The sequence below is a fragment of the Oryctolagus cuniculus genome, chromosome 7 (assembly GCF_964237555.1).
Source record: "Oryctolagus cuniculus chromosome 7, mOryCun1.1, whole genome shotgun sequence".
Classification (NCBI taxonomy): Eukaryota; Metazoa; Chordata; class Mammalia; order Lagomorpha; family Leporidae; genus Oryctolagus; species Oryctolagus cuniculus.
Genome location: NC_091438.1, coordinates 2,180,973 through 2,195,560, shown reverse-complemented (window position 1 = coordinate 2,195,560; position 14,588 = coordinate 2,180,973). Strand labels below are relative to the sequence as shown.

The 14,588-nt window shown below is 43.1% G+C and overlaps 1 protein-coding gene across 2 annotated transcripts in view; it reads right to left on the bottom strand.

The window, feature by feature from the left end:
• KLHL20 (kelch like family member 20) overlaps positions 1 to 14,588 on the bottom strand; it is a 74,683-nt gene that overhangs the window by 26,142 nt on the left and 33,953 nt on the right. For both annotated transcript variants that reach the window (XM_070077132.1, XM_070077133.1), the window contains exons 4-6: positions 12,477 to 12,635; positions 11,384 to 11,478; positions 5,297 to 5,412 (exon numbers count right to left, since the gene is read on the bottom strand). In XM_070077132.1, coding sequence (XP_069933233.1) covers positions 5,297 to 5,412; positions 11,384 to 11,478; positions 12,477 to 12,635 — 370 coding nt within the window. The remainder of the gene's footprint in view (positions 1 to 5,296; positions 5,413 to 11,383; positions 11,479 to 12,476; positions 12,636 to 14,588) is intronic.

Sequence of the window (14,588 nt, the reverse complement as noted above, 5' to 3'; positions counted from 1 at the left end):
CACTATCTCAGGCAGATAGTGCTGGAACTGAACTGGGGAAGAGGATGCCCAATTGATGTCCACTGCAAAACTGATTGCTTGCTTACTGGTGGAGAGAAATCCTTACACCTTTTGAGGTCATAGAATTCTTCTATGTTGACTGTTGTGATCTGAGAGCAGAGGGAAACATGGTTTGTTTTTCTGACTCAGTTATGTGGTTCCAACTATATTACATTCTGGATAAGGCAAAACAAAGGAGACAGCAAAAAGAGTAAACGGGGACTGGTTCGTGTCTGGGCTGTTCTACTTCCGATCCAGCTCCCTGCCAATGTGCCTGGGAAAGCAGTAGAAGATGTTTCACGTGCTTGGGCCCCTGTACCCATGCGGGAGACCTGGAGGAACCTCCTGGCTCGGCTTCCATCTGGCCCAGCCCTGGTCATTGTGGCCACCTGGGGAGTGAACCAGCTGATGGAAGACTTCTCTCTTTTTGCCTCTGCCTCTCTCTCTTTACAATTCTGCCTTCCAAATCAATAAATAAATCTTAAAAAAAAAGTTCAAGAAAAATACATTTTATAACTAGGCATGGGCTTAACTGTTTTGCTCCAGAATAATGTTATCTCTTAATTCTATTTTCCATGAACTTTTTGAAATCCTCTTGTAAGTATCTAAAATGAGTTAAAAAAAAAAAACTTGTATATAGTACTAGATAAACGTAATGTGCTATCAAAAGCCAAAAAACAACAACTCAGAATCCTCTTTTTCTTTTATTATATTAGAGAGACAGTTTTTGGCTGATCAACTCATGATCTCTTAATACATACCGTTGTGACTAAAACAGTACTAAACTTCTAAAATCACAAAATATTTTGCTTTCTGTTTAGTCTATAGTCTGCACTGAATTCTAAACTATCAAATACAACATTTATGATCAGAAAACACTGAAGACATTATATTTTTCACAAGTGAGTGTTAGGGACTGAATGACTGTTTTCCGCCACTCCCAAATCCATATGTTTAAGTCTTTTTTTTTTTTTTTTTTTTTTTTTTTGACAGGCAGAGTGGACAGTGAGAGAGACAGACAGAGAGAAAGGTCTTCCTTTTTTTTTTTTTTGCCGTTGGTTCACCCTCCAATGGCCGCCGTGGCCGGCGCATCGCACTGATCCGAAGGCAGGAGCCAGGTGCTTCTCCTGGTTTCCCATGGGGTGCAGGGCCCAAGCACTTGGGCCATCCTCCACTGCACTCCTGGGCCACAGCAGAGAGCTGGCCCGGAAGAGAGGCAACCAGGACAGAATCCGGTGCCCCGACCAGGACTACAACCCGGTGTGCTGGCGCCACTAGGTGGAGGATTAGCCTCGTGAGCTGCGGCGCCGGCCTATGTTTAAGTCTTTTTTTTTTTTTTTTTTTTTTGACAGGCAGAGTGGACAGTGAGAGAGAGAGACAGAGAGAAAGGTCTTCCTTTGCCGTTGGTTCACCCTCCAATGGCCGCCGTGGCCGGCGCGCTGCGGCCGGCGCACCGCGCTGATCCGATGGCAGGAGCCAGGAGCCAGGTGCTTTTCCTGGTCTCCCATGGGGTGCAGGGCCCAAGCACCTGGGCCATCCTCCACTGCATTCCCTGGCCACAGCAGAGGGCTGGCCTGGAAGAGGGGCAACCGGGACAGAATCCGGCGCCCTGACCGGGACTAGAACCCGGTGTGCCGGCGCCGCTGGGCGGAGGATTAGCCTAGTGAGCCGCGGCGCCGGCCTATGTTTAAGTCTTAATCCATAGTTTGGCTGTACTTACAGATGGGACCTCTAAGGAAGTAAATGGGTTTATGTGAGTTAATAAGGGTGAGGATCGAACCCTATAAAATTACTGTTCCTGTGAGAAGAGACACCACAGCTCTTGTTTGTTCTCTCCACTGCCTGCCCCACCTCTCCACATGTGCACACACCAAACGGATGCCATGTAAGGACATAACAAGAAGGTAGCCATCCACAAGGCAGGAAGTGAACCCTGTCCAGACATTGAATTGGCTGGAATCTCGACTTTAGACTTAGAGCCTCCAGGAGTATAAGAAAATAATTTAACCACCATTCTATGGTATTTTGTTACGGCAGACTGAGCAAAGTAACAATATGAATAGGAAACAAACCATCCAACAAAAAACTAAAAAGAAAACAAAAAACAAAAACAAAAATACACCTCTTAAAATTCTATAAAGCTTTCCTGAGTGATTCCTGAAAAAAGTATGATTATGGCACATAACTGAATTGGTTAATCTTTCAAATATTTTTCATTTAAGAAATGAGGTTCTAAGAGTACTGCAAACACTTGCTTTAACTACTGGTTCCTAAGGGTGTCCCAAGCAACTTTCTGAGCCCAACTGAAAATGGAAAATGCTCCCAATCTTTTCTTCTAGATGGATTTGAAAGTTTACTTTGTTAATTTGATAATCTCAATATGATATATAAATTTTATTTTAGGATGGGTTCTTTTAAAGCAGAATAGTCAACTAATACTAAATCACAGCAAGTTTTATGGATATTAATTTGTTTAAATTTGAATTCTGTAATTGGATAAATGCCACGGGTTTCAGTATCCTAAATCTAAAATACAACTTGGCTAGAAATGTGAGGATTTATAGCACTTGAGACCTATAGCCTAATTACTAAATTTCAGTTATAATTTTATAATGGAAGTAATTTAAAACCAGCTTTTTACTGGATTAAATGGCTTTAAATCAAATAAGTAATACTTCATAAATGCTATTCTTCAACATCAAAGAAAAATAGGCTTTTAGAAAACAAAACTTAAGGTTTTTTGTGTGTGTGTGTGACTTAGGGATGTAAGAAAAGGAAAAGATTGTTTGGTTCTACTTTCATGGTGGTCTTAAGTGTAGCATGATTACCAGGGCAGCAAATGATGACATAACAGGGTATTACAGGCTGAATTATCTCTCTCTAAAATGTATATATTGAAACCAAACCTCCATTGTGACGATATAAAGAGACAGGGCTTTTAAGGAGGTAATTAGAGTTAAATGAGGTCATAAGAGGACTAACAGGACTGACTTTTTTTTTTAAGATTTATTTATTTATTTGAAAGGCAGAGTTACAGAGGGAGAGAGATACAGAGACAAAGACAATGATCTTCCCTCTGCTGGTTCACTCTCCAAATGGGTGCAGCAGCTGGAGCTGAGCTAATCTGAAGCCAGGAGCCAAGATTTTCTTCTGGGTCTTCCAACTGGGTAAGAAAGGCCCAAGCACTTGGGCCATCTTCCACTGTTTTTCCAGACACACTAGCAGGGAGCTGGATTAGAAGTGAAGCCTCCAGGACTCGAATCAGTGCACATATGGGATGCCAGAACCATAGGTGGCAGCTTAACCTGCTCTGCCACAGCACTGGCCCCTGGACTGATGTCCTTAGAAGAGAAGAAGCCATCAAAGATCTCTGTATGTGCACAGAGACAGGGCCATGTGAAGTTACAAGAGAAGGCAACTTGTATAAGCTCAAGAGAGAAGCCTCACCCAGGCTAGGGCACTCAGTTACGGCAGACCAAGCACACTAATACACTGGAACTGGGGTAGAACTATTGAAATTATGATTATAAGGCCAGCGCCGCGGCTTACTAGGCTCTAATCCTCCACCTAGCGCCGGCACACCAGGTTCTAGTCCCGGTTGGGGCGCTGGATTCTTTCCCGGTTGCCCCTCTTCCGGGCCAGCTCTCTGCTGTGGCCCGGGAAGGCAGTGGAGGATGGCCCAAGTGCTCGGGCCCTGCACCCGCATGGGAGACCAGGAGAAGCACCTGGCTCCTGGCCTCAGATCAGCACAGCGCGTCAGCCATAGTGGCCATTTTGAGGGGTGAACCAATGGAAGGAAGACCTTTCTCTCTGTCTCTCTTTTTATAGGATTCCTTGAAAACTTAATGAGGTCTGACAATTTATTCACCAATCTTTGGGAACCATAGACAGGTATGTAATGAGAGAGGGTGCAGATGTGTGTAGGTGTGGGCCTGCAAGTGTCTGAACTCACATGAGTATATGAACATGTACATGTGAATGTATATGTATAGGATGAAAATTTTAGAATGAATAAATAAGGATGGCAATAAAAATGATAAATTTGTTAGTAAAATGAGACATTAGGACACTGGGAGTATGGGAGAAGTCAGTGCATGAAGAATTAATTAATAATTATTTGAAATCTAAAACAAAATGAAGTAATGCTTCCAAAAGAGAAGGAAAAAGATCATGATGAGGATGAGAAAGAAGAAGAAGAAAATTTGGTATCTATTTGGTATGAGTTTTCTTTGAAAAGAAATGCTGTAATCTACTTGAAGAAAATTAGATGAACAAATTTCAGAAGAGGAAGCTATAAACATAAATTATCAAATCTGGCTTCCAAAACTATAGGAGAAGATATATTCCCACCTGCTAAGAGAAAATTAAATTAAACATGAAAAGACATTCAAGCGGTTAGCTGATGGGGAAGGGCACTATGTCCCAGAGGTTTAATTCCCTGATTAAAAGGAATAGAACACTTCAAATACTGAACTGGGACACAGGATCAGAGGAAGCCCATATCTAAGGAGTATGGAATTACTGAGCCTTGGAGGCTTAAATATGAACACTACACATACACCCCAGCTAGTCCATGAATCAGGATTTGAAAAAACTGTCAGGACATGAACTACTACAGGTTGAGTATGCCCTCTCTGGAATGCTGGTTGGATTATGGAATAAATGCATAGACTTTGCCAGCTGAGCATCTCTGATCCAAAAATCCAAAATCTGAAACTTTTTGAGTGTTGATATGATGCTCAAAACATTTCAGATTTTGTAGCATTTTAGATTTCTGAATTAGGGCCGCTCACCATATAAGAGGCTTTACTAAACAATGAAAAAGTAGTTATTCAGTTGAATGAGGGAGCTGACTTTACGTGGACAGAATTAAAGTACTTGAAATAGAAAGATCTCGAAGGTTTAGGGTTAGATAGTAGGAGCAAAATAACACAGCAGGTTGTTTTGGGGCTTAACCTAACTTGACAGGACTTGGAAACAGTCTAACTATTTAAGATAACTTTTTTGACAATTACAAGTAATTATGAGGTGACTTGTGCATTGAATGCAAATTACTGTATGTAACTCATTTCAACAAAACATCCAAGTAGTCTTTTGGAGAATACCACTGTTAGATAATGGATTAAGAATCAAGTTATATACTGGCTTATTACGTGTTTCTTATGACTAAGTATCACAGCTTTCCAAATGATTACTCAAGTGACAATTCTCACACGGGAAGATACTTTGCTTAGTCACAGTGTATTAAGATCCACACCTGCAAAGAGTACTTCTCCACATCGGATGGGTTTCCGTGGTCTTGTCCGTGGTCCTTGCATTAGAGGTCGTTCTTGAGGCAAGAGGAGGTAGTTTTTAGCCTCATCTACCAAGTCTCTGCAGAAAAAAAAATTGTGCCTTTATTCTAAATGTCTCAATAACATTGCTAGTCAAGTTTCAACACAGCTCAGGAATATTTAGGTTGGCAAGGAGAGGGAAGTATAAATCAGCTGAAACCAAGAATGCCAGCCAATATTAAAACTGACGCAAACATGAAAGCCATGTTGGCAATCACACTGAGTTGTGAACTTCCACATGACTTCATATCTCAGTGAAAATTTAACCAAAGACCAAACATGCTTAGAGTCAGCAAAATCTTACGGGGAACTAATAGCTATGATTAGATCACCAGCCTGCTTAGTTACCATATTCTGACAAATTTTATTGGATTCTGCAGGATATTGGAAAAGGAGCATATCAGTAGGGGCACCATAAGATATCTGATAGATTAATTAAAGTTATAAAACTGGGTCAAACATCGGATTTCTAAAAAGAAACGCTATACTGTCTCTTAATATTAATTTGCTCTCCAGTACCATCTGAATGGTTTAGTCTTAACAAGTTCACTGAGATAAAAACTTTTTTTTCTTTCTAATTAAGGTACTTTAAGGGAAGAATCTGGTAATTACATTTGTTAAATACAGTATCCCAATACAAACTATTTGGCATACTTATTTTGAGTCTTTTTAAAAAAGTTTATATATTTCAAAGGCAGAGTTACAGAGAGGAGAAGAGACAGCGACAGAGATCTTCCACCCGCTGGTTCACTCCCCAAATGGCCACAATGGCCAGGAGTTTCATCTGAGTCTCTCACATGGGTGGTGGAGTCCAGGTACTTAAGGTCATCCTCTGCTGCTTTTCCTAGGCACATTAGCAGGGAGCTGGATTAGAAGAGGAGCAGCCAGGACTCGAACCAGCAGGCAAATGGGATGCTGCTGTCACAGATAGTGGCTTAACCCACTATGCCACAGTGCCAACCCCTGTTTGAGTCTTTAAAGACACTCAGTGCCTGCAGAACTGTTATTACTCTCTCCCTCAATTCTGAAAGTATTTTCTATAGTATCCTATACTAAAAAGAGTAATTTATTCCTGCTTAGACCTGTACCAGGCAAGACACAGTAATGCACTTTCCAGTATAAGGCTTTGTTTGCTTAGGCTTCTTCTGAATTTATCCTAAAAACAAAAACAGAAACAGAAAAACTAAGTCAGTGATCAAGAGCTTTCTCTAGCTTCTCATAAAGACACCCATCCACTGGTTCATTCCCCAGCTGGGGCTGGGCCAGACTGAAGCCAGGAGCCTGGAACTCCATCTGGGTCTCCCACTTGAGTGGCAGGGGACATCTTTCACTGCCTTCCAGGCATGTTAGCTGAGAGCTGGATCAGAAGTGGAGCAGTCGGGACTTGAACCAGTGCTCACATGGGATGCTGGCATTGCAGGTGGTGGAGGCTGAATACACTATGCCACAATGCCGGCCCTGCACAAGATTAATATTAATAACAGTTACAGTCATGGGCTACTCCACTTTAGGTTCTTAATATATATTTATGCATTTAATTTTCATAGCAGCCTTATGGAGTAGACACTGCTATTAGTCCTACTTTATCAATGAAGAAATCGCAGCACAAAGAGGTTAAAGTAATTTGCCAAAGGTCTACACACTGGGAATTTTAAATATTATTTGAGGGGCCATTGCTGTGGCGCGGTGGGTTAAAGCCCTGGCCTGAAGCGCCGGCATCCCATATGGGTGCCGGTTCTAGTCCTGGCTGCTTCACTTCTGATCTAGCTCTCTGCTATGGCCTGGGAAAGCAGAAGAAGACAGCCCAAGTCCTTGGGCCCCTGCACCCATGTGGGAGACCTGGAAGAAACTCCTGGCTCCTGGCTTGGGATCGGCACAGCTCCGGCCATTGCGGCCATCTGGGGAGTGAACCAGCGGATGGAGGACCTCTCTCTGTCTCTGCCTCTCTCTGTAACTCTGTCTTTCAAATAAATAAAATAAATCTTAAAAAAAATATATTATTTGAGAGGCAGATAGAGATCTGAGAAAGAGATAGGGAGACAGAGAAGTCCCCTTTGCTGGCCCACTCCACAAACTCCTGTGATGGCAGGACTGAGCCAGGCTGAAACCAGGAGTTAGGAACTCAATCCAGGTCTCCCACTGGGATGGCTGGGATTCCACTACCTGAGCCATTACCACCAGACCCAGGGTGCACAATACCAGAAAGCTGAGATCAGAAGCAGAGCCAAGTCTCAAGCCCAGGCACTGTGATGTGGTACACTGGGGTCCATCAGCCAGGCCAAATGCCTGCCTCGGGTCTATTTATTTATTTATTAATTAAAGATTTATTTATTTGAAAGGCAGAGTTACACAGAGAGAGCAGGAGAGGCAGAGAGAGAGAGGTCTTCCATCTGCTGGATCACTCCCTAGGTGGCTGCAACAGCTAGAGCTGTGCCGATCTGAAGCCAGGAGCCAGGAGCTTCTTTCAGGTCTCCCATGCGGGTGCAGGGGCCCAAGGACTTGGGCCATCTTCCACTGCTTTCCCAGGCCATAGCAGAGAGCTGGATAGGAAGTGGAGCAGTTGGGACTTGAATCAGCGTCCATATGGGATGCCAGCACTGCAGGTGGTGGCTTTACCTGCTATGCCACAGCGCTGGCCCCCTGGGCCTGGGTCTTCTTTTAAAAGTGACTTCAGGGGTGGGTGTTTGGCACAGCAAATAAGATGCCCAAGTCCCATATCAGAGTATGTAGGTTCAAATTCTCTGTCTATTCCAGCTTCCTGCTAATGAGTTCTCTGGGAGGCAGCAGGCGATGGTTCAAGTTCTTGGGTTCCTGCTGCTCACGTGGGAGGCATGGATTGAATACCAGGCTCTTGGCTTCAGATCGGCTCAATCCTGGCTAAGAATCTAGAGAGTGAACCAGGAGATAGAATATTTCTGTCTGCCTGCGTCTTTCAAAATAAATAAGTAAAATGACTATGGGGCCAGTGGTTAGCCTAGAAAGTGAAGATACCTGCATTCCACATCAGAGTGCCTGGGTTTGATGTCGAGTTCTGGCTCCTGACTCCAGCTTCCTGCTGATAAAGACCAGTGAGGGGACAGCAGTGATGGCTCAATACCCACGTGGGAGACCGGATCCCCAGCTCTCACTTTCCCCAGGCTGTTTTAGGCATTTGGGAAGTGAGCCAGTGGATGGGAGTGCTCCCTGTCTCTCCTGAATCTCAAATAATAAAACAAATAAACAAGCACAGAAGAAAGCTACTTCATAGGCTCCTGTGCTCTCTACATCAAAACCAGTGCAATCTGTTTTATGCTTAATCAGGAAAGCATACCCATGTATCGTTTCTTTAGAGTTCACCATATGGTTTTCCTTCTTGCTATTGCAAATATTTAGGGGAAGTAATTACCATTTATCTGCTTCTTTAATTTAAAAGACAAACATCTAAATCCCCCTTTAGCATCTCCTATTAAAGGAACAGGTCTTGGATTATGGAAGAAATGTGAGCAAATCCTCATGTCCTACTTCTGTTCTGAAGTCAGGGATAATTCCATAAGAATGGTACTTACGGGACACTATGTGATTTCTGTTTTATAATGCTCAAGTCAGGGTAAGCTTATCCATTACCTCAGACATTTATAATTTCTGTTAAAAAATTAAAAATCCTTTCTTCCAGCTTTAAAAACATATCTAGTGCATTATCATTATTTATAGTCATCCTACTAGTTCCTGTGACCATCTTTTCTCCTTCCTTCCTTTTCCCCTACTCTCCATAGCATTTGGCAAGCATTATTCTACTCTAATTCACTTATTTATATATTATTTATTTTAAAGGCAGAAAGAGAATACAGAGCGTTCTTTGATGCACTGGTTTACTCCCCAAATATCTACAGCAGCTGGGACTGGCATTCCAGCCAGGTCTCCTATGTGGATGGCAGGGACCCAAGTATGTGAGCCATCACCTGCTGTCACCCAAGGTACATATTAGCAAAGAGCTACATTGGAGTGGAGTTGGAACTCAAACCCAGGCACTCTGATATGGGACACTTGCATTCTAAGTGGCATCTTAACCACCATATCAAATACCTGTTCTCTCTACTTCTCTCAAGAGAAATGTTTTCAGATTCTACATATGAGTGGGATCATGCAGTATTGTCTTTCTGTGCCTGGTTTATTTCATTTAACATAATATTCTCCATTTTGATCCATGTTGTTACAAATGACAAGAGTTCATCCTTTTTTTTATGGCTGAATAGTATCCCATTGTATATGCACAGCACACTCATCCACTCCTCAGCTGATGGATAGAATTCCAAATTTCTTTAATCACCAAGGGAGGATTAATGGTCAATGTAGTTTGAAGAGTTCTGAGTACCAACTTTTTTGCTTTTAAATTTGGAACATGGTTGGAGGAAAGCTGTTAAAAATGCCAGACGGCGCTGGCACCACGGCTTACTTGGCTAATCCTCCGCCTGTGGCGCCGGCACACCGAGTTCTAGTCCCAGTTGGGGCGCCGGATTCTGTCCCAGTTGCTCCTCTTCCAGGCCAGCTCTCTGCTGTGGCCTGGGAAGGCAGTGGAGGATGGCCCAAGTGCTTGGGCCCTGCACCCACATGGGAGACCAGTAGCGGCCATTTGGGGGGGTGAACCAACAGAAAGGAAGACCTTTCTCTCTCTCTCTCTCTAACGGAAAGGAAGACCCCTCTCTCTCTCTCTCTCACTGTCTAAATCTGCCTGTCAAAAAAAAAAAAAAAAAAAAAAAAAAAAAAGCCAGACGGCTGCATATTTGAAGCTAAATCTTAAAATCTGTCAAATTTGGAGATCATTACATTTTGTATATGAGTATATTATAGAGCCAGCCTAGTAGAATAGTTTTTTCCTCCTTTCTAAAAATATCCTTTTTTTTTTTTTTGGTCAAAACACGTTTAGAGGAGCAGTGCTGTAGTACAGCGAGCTAAGCTGCTGCCTGTAACACCAGCATTCCATGTCAGAGTCCCAGCTGCTCCACGTGCGATCCACTTCCCTGATGACGTGCCTGGGAGGCAGCGGAAGACGGCTCAAGGGCTTGGCCCCTGCTGCCCTTGCAGGAGACCTAGATGGTGTTCCGGGTTCCTGGCTTCAGCCTGGACTACCTCAGCTGTTGAGGCCAGGGGATGGGAGATATCTCTCCCTGTCTTTCCAAATTCATAATAACAATAATCAAAATGTTTAGAAACTGCTTCACCTTGCTGTAATTAAATCTTTCTAAAGCTGAGTTAATCAGTTCATCCTCTTAGAAGGTGAGGCTAGTCCAATTCTCCACTAGATATGATGGAAAGAAAAGTGCTCACTGACAGAGTAAACAGCATTATTCAATTTACTTCAGGAAAAAAATGGCCAAGAACTGCCTCTTCAAATTCAAGCTTGCATTAAAGTCTTTTAACTCTCTCTCTTTATTGCTGCTTCTACACCAATAAGCAGTACAGATAAAAAAAAAAAAACACTGGAGGAGCCGACACTGTGGCGTAGCGGGTAAAGCCTCCACCTGCAGTGCTGGCATCTCATCTGGGCACTGGTTTGTGTCCTAGCTGCTCCACTTCCTATCCAGCTCTCTGCTATGCCCTGGGAAAGCAGTAGAAGATGGCCCAAGTCCCTGGGTCCCTGCACCCACGTGGGAGACCCAGAAGAAGCTCCTGGCTCCTGCCTTCGGATCGGCAAGGCTCTGACTGTTGTGGTCAACTGGGGAGTGAACCAGTGAATGGAAGACATCTCTCTCTCTCTCTCTCTCTGCTCTCCTTCTCTCTTTGTGTAACTCTTTTAGATACAAAAATAAATCTTATAAAAAAAAAACAAAAAACCAAAAACCACTGGAAGTGCAATTCTGTCAAAAATTTTGCCTTTTCCTCTTCTTGACCCTAGCCCAGAAGAAAAACCTGTTAAATATTGCCTTGGTTCCAGCAATAAGAAATGCAATATTTAGGAAGCAATCCAAATAAGGAAATTAGGAGAAAATAGGGATGTTTGGGTGTTGATTCTTCCCAGCCAGGGTCATTCATACCTGCACTCTTCATCACTTTTGATGAGGGGATCAGAACCTACTGTGCCCACCAGGAACTTGGGACTAAGCAAAGGCAAACGAACATGCTGCAGCACCTACAAGACAATAAAAGCTGTTAAAGGCATGAGCTCCTTCCGGTAAGATTTAAAGGGATGCATGATCCAGGCTCCCCTACTGTGCTTCACCTGTTTTGAGATCTAATTGAACATGATAAGCAAAGGAGGAGGAGGAGGAAGGCATCCATTTCAAAACTAAATTAAATTTATTCTAACAATTCAGTAATGGAGAATAATCAGAAAACTGATTCTAGGATGCTATTTTAAGTTCTCAGCAACCTGTTACAAACTCTTCTGTATCTGGACTGAAATAGATTAACAATCTAGAAGAATAAGCTGTTGAACTGTCAGACTCTGCTACAGCTCCCTCGCGTCCTCAATTCCAGTTACTTGTGGTCAGCTGTGATCTGAAAATACTACACAGAAAACTCTGGAAATAAAAAATTCCTACGTTCTAGTTCATACTACATTGCTATAATTGTAGTTTATTATGATTGTTAATCTCTTATTGTACCTAATTTATAAATTAAACTTTATCATAACATACATGGGCTTCGGTACTACGAGAGGTTTCGGGAATCTGAGGGATGTATTGGAACATATCCCTTGTGGATAACAGTGGACTACATAACAACAAGGAGGGGCCTTGAACATTTCACTCAGTGATCACCTATGTCCCAGTTCTTCCCTTTACTCTCCAAAGTGTTTTAGGATTTCCAGCTTATAGGTATGGGACGCATGTGGTGGGATGTCCACTCCATAGGGAAAGAAACATCCTTGCTTTCTTTTGTTCATTTTATACAACTTAGGCTTTGAATTGTGCTATAGCTGAGATGCAACACTGTTCCAAAATAGAGGGGATGCAACAGAGCTAGAGGTTCACAATGATACACAGTCAAAATGCTTCTAAACATGTCCTTATTTGCAACAGATGGACTTTCCCACAGTCTAATACAAGGGAGAGTGGTAACTGTTTCCTTTTCACAAGACAAATATGTATTATTTCTTCTACTTTAGAAAAGCATGTCTATTATTACCTGGGGTAACTGAGGACGTCTTTCTTGAATACTGTATTTGACCCAGGCCATTACTGCATTGAACACTTGTTCCTCACTTCGAACGTTGAGCTCATCACTGGATATTATATCAATAAGCTGATTGGCTGGAAGCAACATGAACTCTTCACTTTCCATCACCTGTTTAAAGGTAAGAATAAAAGAAAAACCTGTGATCACAGTGAATTTACTGTGTGGATATTTTTTCTTTTCTTTTTTTTTCTGAAAGATTCATTTACTTGTTTTGAAAGGCAGGGCAATAGAGAGTGATTAAGTACTTCCACCTGCCGGTTCACTCCCCAAATGCCTGCAATAGCCAGGTCCAGGCCAGGCCAAGGCCAAGAGCCAGGGACTCCATCGAGGTCCCCTAACACGGGTAACAGGTTCCTCAGTACTTGGGCCATCTTCCATTGCCTTCCCAAGTACACTGGCTGGAAGCTGGATTTGAGGCAGAGCAGGCAGTACTGGAACTGGCACTCGGGTATGTGATGCTGGCACCGCAAGTGGAGGCTTAGCCCACTGTGCCATAATACCACTGCTCAATATTTTCCTACACAGTTATGGAGCAAAGATCTATTCTACAAAGAAGCTGAAGTTTAAAATAATATTAGATGAAAAGGAAATTATAAAAGGAGAATAAAGAAGACAAAAGTAAAATTTAGTAAAAACAATCATTTGTGATGCAAGCAACTTTTTTTTCTTAAAGATCAAAATAAAACCTTATAATCAAAATAAGCCAAATTAACTACAACAAATTATAATGCCAGAAATATATATGAGGCATATACAAAGCCAGGAGAAGTTTTCAGATGAAGATTAGTTGCTAAAAGGGCAGTGTCTAGCGCAGAAGGATCAAGGGGTCAATTAAAAAAAATAGAGCGTGAGCAATTCTGCAAGCTAGCATGAATATAACGGGGGTACTGGTGGAATCAGACCAATGCAATCACCTGAGGACCAAAGCAGTCCGATATATTTGCCAGTGAGATTCTACAAACACACGAATACCTTATCTTTATCCAAGGCTAGGGAACTGTAGGAATGGAGAAGAAAAGGCAACAAGGGTATCGCCTTGTTGTGCAGGGCAGTCACACATTCCAGGACGGTATAAGGCCATAAAGTAGAAGGGACAGAGTGCAATGCAGAGGAGGGAAAGGCACTGCGACCCTGCACATGTGCGTTCTGTCCCCCAGGAGACTGTGCTACATGTGATGTCTACCAGCACAGCTAGGAGCTAATTCTTGTTGTGCTGCTTCCAGTGCAGACGATGGATTCTCTTGGGGCAGGGTTATTTTTATGCTCATCGGAAAGCCAGAATAGTTAGCAGAACATGATAGGTCATGACAACAATTTGAGTTCTTGATTTAAGAATGCTTTCTTCAAATATATTAGAAAAAAGTGCAAAGCTTAAAACAGGGATCATAAGGTCAGTTATAGTAGAAATTACTAACAAACATTTCAAATTTTTTTTGACAGGCAGAGTTAGACAGTGAGAGAGAGATACAGAGAGAAAGGTCTTCCTTTTCCATTGGTTCACTCCCTGAATGGCCGCCACGGCCGGTGCGCTGCGCTGATCTGAAGCCAGGAGCCAGGTGCTTCTCCTGGTCTCCCATGCGGGTGCAGGACCCAAGCACTTGGGCCATCCTCCACTGCACTCCCAGGCCACAGCAGAGAGCTGGCCTGGAAGAGGAGCAACCGGGACAGAATCCGGCACCCCAACCAGGACTAGAACCCAGAGTGCCAGCACTGCAGGCGGAGGATCAGCTAAGTGAGCCGCAGCGCCAGCCCCCATTTTTTTTTTTTTTAAAGATTTATTTATTTGAGAGGCAGGGTTACAGAGAGAGAGAGGAGAAAGAGAGAGAGAGAGAGAGCGAGTGAGAGAGAGAGAGAGCGCGTGAGTCTTCCATCCACTGGTTCACTCCCCAAACCGCTACAATGGCCGGAGCTGGGCCAATCTGAAGCCAGGAGCCAGGAGCTTATTCTGGGTCTCCCACTGCGGGTGCGGGGGCCCAAGCACTCAAGCCATCTTCCACTGCTTTCCCAGGCCATAGCAGAGAGCTGAATGGAAGAGGAGCAGCTGGGACATGAACTGGTGCC